Below are 6,755 nucleotides of genomic sequence, written 5' to 3'. Positions count from 1 at the left end.
TTAGTTTCGCGCGTGCATGGTTAGCATCCTTCCCTGTTCACAGAGATCTTGATGATTCATTGCTGCATACGTTTGTCCCAAAAAGTTTTCAACGGTAGGTATACAGTCCCACTATATCCTGCCCTAAAATCATATGAAAAGATGAATGGACGGTATAGATGAAACACATACATCACGGTGGACCCCACAGAGTCGGGTGACCGGATCTCCAGGAAATCCACGTACCGAAATTCAGGGCACCGCACTGGTCAAGGGGACCCAACCTTATATGGAAAGAGCACTACTTAAAAGCATTTACCAATGGTCTAGATTCACTTTACAAGCATGGCCCACCTGATAAGTGAACCAGCATGGCTGTTTTATATGCTGATGATCTTGATTGTGGGAGCAGCTAGATGTCTCGTATACTTTCGGCTGCCGCTTCGGTGTATCCCTCCCTGACTGTGGGGCCCATCGTGATGTATTAGTCTTATATCCACACCGTCCATCCATGTCAACAGCCCATTTTAGGGCTGTAGATCTAAATCTCAGATGGACTAGACCACAAGAAACAGTAGTGATTGAATGTCTATCATTAAAAACTTTTTTTTTTTTTTTACACGCACGCACACACACCCCACACACTCACACTGTAGTGGAATTCCACCACCACCTCTGGATATTCAACCCTGTGTTGAAACTCCTGACTCCTGAGAGTCTACCATCCGAGCAAGTGTAAGGATCCTATCATTAAAAACTTCCTGTGGCCACAAAAGTTATAGATCAAGCTGATGTTTGTGCAATCCGTTCATCCAGGTCGGTGTGACGTTATCAACATTAGGGACTGAAAACAAGCATTACGGTAGCCCCTAGGAAGTTTTTAACGGTGATCATTCAATCACCAGTGTTTCCTGTAGTGTGTGGTACAGATAAGTTTTGAATCTCCTTCATTTTTCGCATCATTCCTAAAATCAGCTGTAAAAAACGGATGAACGGCGTGGATATAAAGCTAAGGTCGGTGAATTCCCGGATCCACCGAAGCCGCGTTCTATACTTTCCAGGCTGGCACGTGTGATGCGTGTAGAGGTTCGCGTGGAAAAGGGTGCTTGTGGGGTTGGCAAACCTCAAAAAAACAGTAGTATACGTAAAAACAGTATATATATATATATATATATATATATATATATATATATATATACTGCCACGATCCATCTCTCTCTACAACTCTCTCTCTCTCTCTCTCTCTCTCTCTCTCTCAAAAGAGAAGATGGGCGTTCTAGATCACCTTTCAGAAATTTGCACTGTGGACAACAAAAGCATAAGAAACAAACGCAGACCTTGGCAGGTTCTCTCTTTCTTCTTCTTCGCATGAAAGAGAACTCTTCTTCTTCTTCTCTCATTTCTCTTTTATATTAGAAATCTCTCCTCATTTCCTTTGTCTTTCCTCCTCAGACTGTGGAAGTGAAGGTGAAAATGGATTGTGATGGCTGTGAAAGGAGAGTCCGACATGCAGTTTGCTCCATGAAAGGTTTCATCTCTCTCTCATACATGTGCTAATCTAGAAAATAAGGCTCACTTCAGAAAGCAGGGCTTACCGTGGATAGTCCATGAATAGTCCTCTTTTTCCTTTAAAAATGATCCTAACCGTTCAAAAAATGCACTTGGATGGAAGCTGTTGACCACTCTATGATTGTATCTGTACATAGATCAGTGGACAGGATCATTTCTTCCAATCATACTTTATACTTAGCTTGCTTATGGGCATAAATCACCATTGAACGGTTCTGATCTTCTGTAATCATGGTCCGACAAGCTAATTATGAATTTAAATTAGTATGTCCCGCGGACTACAGTATCGTTTTCTTATTAAAAAGACAAAACAGAAGTCCGAATTTGTAAAGACAAAAATAGAGAAGGGCGCTGAGAATCTACATAACCGGACGCGGATTTCCTGCGAAAGCCTTTCGCAGGAAGTTCCTGCGCTTGAAACTTAGGTGGGGCCCACCGAGATGTTTTTCAGAAATTGAGGATACAATACTCAAGTTAGCCGTACTAAAGGAAAAGGTTGTTAGGGAAATTTCCACCGTTGAAACCTCCTTAAGTTCTACAGTGATATTTAGATGCCGCGATGAACTGAAAACAATAATAGTATTATTCAAAAGTTTTTGTCCTCGTGAATATTTTAACTGTGTACGTTCAAGTATCACGTTTTCTACCCACTTGAATATTGGATACGGTTTATTTTTGGCCTCATATCTTGAAATGAACTCAAAAAACGGATGGACGGAGAAGATTTCTCACAAATATGACAGTGTGCTCCACCTGGGTTCCAACGCAGGAACTTCCTGCAAAAGGCTTTCAGGATATCCGCGTCCTAACCTGTCTGAAATGATATTTACACTTTCTTTTTTTTATATATTCATCCTTTTTTCTACTTTTAGTAAGGTTTATACACCTTTGTACGGTGTAGATAAAATTTCTCTTCTGATTTAATTTATTTAAATAAATCCATTTATTTATTTCTACGTAAGACGCACAGGGAAAGGAAAATCATATTACAGGGTTCCCGTTCATCATTTCCGTTTGATGACATCCAGGATAACGTGCTCCAAGGGACATCTTTCTATGATCCAAACCGTTAACTTGTTGGACCTCATCTTGAATGGTATCACCCAAAAAATACCCAAGCTAGAATATTTCAGCCTTTAATCAATGGGCTATTTTCTTCTGAATTTTCAACTCTTCCCAGCAATGTGTTTTTATGGGCCATTGATCAAAATAGAGGTACCCTTTTTCAGTTGGGCATCTAATCATGTCAACGGTTTGGATCATTGAACCCTCAATCCGAATGTAAGGAATCATGGACGTCAGCAATTTTGTACGTTTGATGATGGGATGTCCCTACTGTCGTAAAGATCAAGAGGTTTTGATTGCCTACCCCTGACACGTTTGCAGGACATCTGAGTGGTGTTTCAGGTGGGACCCACCTTGTAAAAAAAGATCAGATCGCTCATCTATATGGCAGGCCTCCAGTTTCTTTTGTCGATTGCTGTCCTGATGGTTGAGCGGCCTGTATTTTGGGCCAGATGATCATTACAGTAAGTTCACCTACTACGCGGCTCAGATGTTCTACACGTGCATTGAGAGGTGAGGATGAGACCAACAAAACCTCTAAAATCAATGATTCAGTCCAACATGGGTCCGTGATCGGAATGGATATTCAACGGGCCCTAGTTGTACAAACTGAAAGCGCGCAAGTGGGCCCCATGCTTTTATAATCTATACCATTCATCTTTTGCTCATCGACGTGGATGGAGTATTCCTCAAATGTATTCCAGATTGGAAGATCCCAGCACCCAATATTAGGATTCGCTTTCCTCATTTCTCGGATTAACCGTCCATCTGCATGCCATGTATCATCGAAAGGTTCAAATCCTCCTGTCAGAGAGAGGCTTGAGATATAATCCATCTACAGTGGGATACAGTGTATCAATGGTCCAGATTAACTAAAGATGGGTCCTACCCCTAAGAATTAAAAACCCTCCTGCACACTGTTCAAGAATGCGGGCCATGTATAGTTGAATCTATCGGTGGGAGTTAGGTTGGATTTCGGGATTTTGTGTGGTATGGGCCTATCATTCTACCCACATTTTTTCATTGGACTCGAAAAAACTTTAAGTACTAAGTTTCATTAATACGGATAAGTCCAAAAAAATAAAAATATCGCTCTTTTTCCAATTGCTTTACCCTAACGTGCATATATTTTTATTAAAAAACTAATGTCATGCCGTGAAATTCAAATTTGGTGAGATAAGTTTTCGTGCGGCCGAAAAATAAAAGGCATTATACGGAATCATCTACGGTGCTAATTTTTTCCCGGATTTGTTGTCATTAATAAAATACACGACCCATAGTGTACGCGGCCTTTCGATTCTTAGAAATGGAGCCATGGTTCAGTGATCCAGACCACTGGTCTGTTCCGTGGTATGGAGGATGGTCTACTCCCAAAAAACATCTTTAATAGGGATATCTTGTCTTGCAATTTGTGACCTGAAAGTAAAGAAGCGATCCACATTGAACTGAAAAGATGTCTAAATATTCGTAGACGCGATCTTCCAATACGCTAGATTATGAAACACAGTCCATCTACGGTCTGGATTATCGATCGATGGACCCCACCTACGGGGATTGAGAACTTCGCGTATCTTATAATTTCTCTTCAATAGAACATCGGGCATTTATAATAGTTCTAGAGCTTTGGTTACACCAGATCTCTCGTACACACGCACATCTACATGCAACCACATGCGTGCCAACCTGGCCCAGCTCTACAACATCTGAACGGTTCATCAAGTGGACCCACCAGGCAGATGATTTCCCAAAAACTCAGGTGGTCTAACTACTAGATTCCTCCATATTGTTCACAGTGCGAAAACCCCACCAATTGGACACTCCATCCTACCTCTCTGTGGCCCACAGATGCATACTTCACGGACATCCAACGATCACAAACCCATTAATTGGACGATCACGATTGTCCAACTGCTGATCATACACCATCCACTGTGTGGCCCACCAGATGAACCATTTAGATCACCAAGGTCGGCCCACTTGATCATATAGCCGAATCCGCGAACTACAATTAAGGGTACTCCCACAGACCACTCAAATAACTATTTCCCATATTCCAAAACTGAAATAGGATTTTCCATTTTCTCATTCTGAAAATTTCGTTTGTGAAAAATCACAGGTGCAAGAACGGTGGATGTGAACAGAAAACAAAGCAAGGTAACGGTTACGGGATATGTGGACCAAAACAAGGTGATAAAGAGGATAAAAGGAGTGGGGAAAAAGGCAGAGCCATGGCCGTACGTAGAATACAAACTGGTTACGTATCCCTACGTACATCAGGCGTATGACAAGAAAGCTCCGTCTGGATACGTGAGGAATGTAGTGCAAGCGCTGCCCAGCCCCAACAATCCTGTGGAGAAATACACCTACCTCTTTAATGATGAAAATCCACATGCTTGTACTATCATGTGAGTTACAAAAGGGTCTCAAATTTCGGAAGTGCATGCGTATGTTTGAGTGTATATTTCGAATGTTTGTTTGGGTGTGTGTGTGGTAGGAATGAGAAAGAGTGAGAATGATGAGATATATAAGTTGCTTGGTGTATTATCGAAATGGTTTTGGCTATTCAGGTTATCATGAAAGAAGAGGAGATCACCTTTTCCTTTTAAAATAGCTCTTCAATTTACTAGGGTAGAATAAATAAATAAATAAATGGAAGAAAAGTTAATATTATTGAATGAAATATTGCTTACTCTTATTTATCATTTGATAGTACTATAAAAGCTTTAAAAAAAAAATAAAAAATCCTTAGACATTAATTTGATTCAAAATAAATAATAAAAAGTAATAAAAATAATAAATAGATGTTTTAACTTACTAAAATTGTAAAGAAATCACATTTTCTTCTCAAAATGTGATGTAGAGTGGGTCGCGGACAGTTACATGGCTAAGATGGATTAGAAAAGGCCTGGTCGACGACAGATGTGATACAGACCATTGGACCTTAAATCGGGCATATCTTGCAATTTGAAATGAGTTATCTAACGTAAAATATGTGATTTTGGGGTAGAACGAGCTACTTTAACCAACCAACCCCCCTATGTTGGGTTACCCAAGCCGGATTTGCGAAATACCGCCAGATCGACGGTCGTTTACCTATTTTAATTTCATTTTTATTATAAATGTTAAGTTTTAGTTTGATTATAACTATTCATCTGTTGGACTTTAGGAGTTGCGTCCAACATGAAAAAAGCTTAGAAAAATTAGTAGAACGGTTTGGTGAAGCCAAATAAGTTACTTACTATTCTTGGCTGAAAACCTTGCGCACTAGTAGACATCACGACCGTCTATAAATAATAAGTTTACTATTTATAGTAAGTCATGAATTATAGGAGTTTTAGTTGTAGTTTGATTCTAATTTCTTTCTCATTGCTTTGTACCCCTATTTAAAGGGTTGTGAACTTGCTTTTATTCATTCATTAATCAATTTTGAATTTATTAGAATTTATTTCTATTTCCTGCTTTTTTTCCTCGTAGATTCGAGAAGTCTCTATGAGGAGTCCAGAGAAGTTTCGTGGATTTGAAATAGTTATCATCATGAGGAAGACAGTGCTTGACCTCATGTCCTCTCCTGCGTCAAAATGGCTCTTAAATTCATAAGATCAGAGAAATTTTTTAAGAGAGAGAGAGAGAGAGAGAGAGAGAGAGTATTATTGGATGAAGTAATGGTTACCACCTATTTGATTGCATTATATAAGTCAAAAAAAAAAAAAAAACTTACACCATAGTATGACTTTAAATGGATCATTTTATCAAAGTAGTAAAAAATTTAAAATAATAAAAAGATGTATAAACCCACCAAAACTCTTAAAAGACCTTTAAAGGTAAAACCATTTTTTTAAAAAAAAAGGAGCTATTGACATGCAATAGATTTTAACTTAATGCCCTAATTTAACTCCTAAAATGGCTGAAGTTTAAGAAGCTATTTTGGTGCCATTGAACTTTGGATCGTTGGCCATGGCGTAGAGCTTATTAGCACCTTTTAAATGGTATATTGTATGCGAGCTAGTGCAACGTCCTAGTTATAAGGAGTTATATTGTGTGCTAGATTTGATTTCCTTCGATCTTAGTTGTTTATGTGATTTTCCTTAAACTTTTCTTATATCGGTGTCATGGAAGATATTCCCTCCATTCTTTATTTTATT

General features: G+C 39.1%; 1 protein-coding gene across 1 annotated transcript; it reads left to right on the top strand.

Annotated features, from left to right (window-relative positions):
• The first annotated feature begins 1,186 nt into the window (after positions 1-1,186).
• Positions 1,187-5,195, top strand: LOC131237678 (heavy metal-associated isoprenylated plant protein 21-like). The gene is made up of 3 exons (XM_058235577.1): positions 1,187-1,324; positions 1,432-1,507; positions 4,730-5,195. The coding sequence occupies exons 1-3, from the start codon at positions 1,247-1,249 to the stop codon at positions 5,020-5,022; spliced, it is 447 nt and encodes a 148-aa protein (XP_058091560.1). The 5' UTR covers positions 1,187-1,246; the 3' UTR covers positions 5,023-5,195.
• The last annotated feature ends 1,560 nt before the right edge of the window (positions 5,196-6,755 follow it).

Source organism: Magnolia sinica, chromosome 2 (genome assembly GCF_029962835.1).
Source record: "Magnolia sinica isolate HGM2019 chromosome 2, MsV1, whole genome shotgun sequence".
Taxonomy (NCBI): Eukaryota; Viridiplantae; Streptophyta; class Magnoliopsida; order Magnoliales; family Magnoliaceae; genus Magnolia; species Magnolia sinica.
The sequence above is the reverse complement of the archived record's forward strand: the minus strand, read 5'-3'. Positions and strand labels throughout refer to the sequence as shown.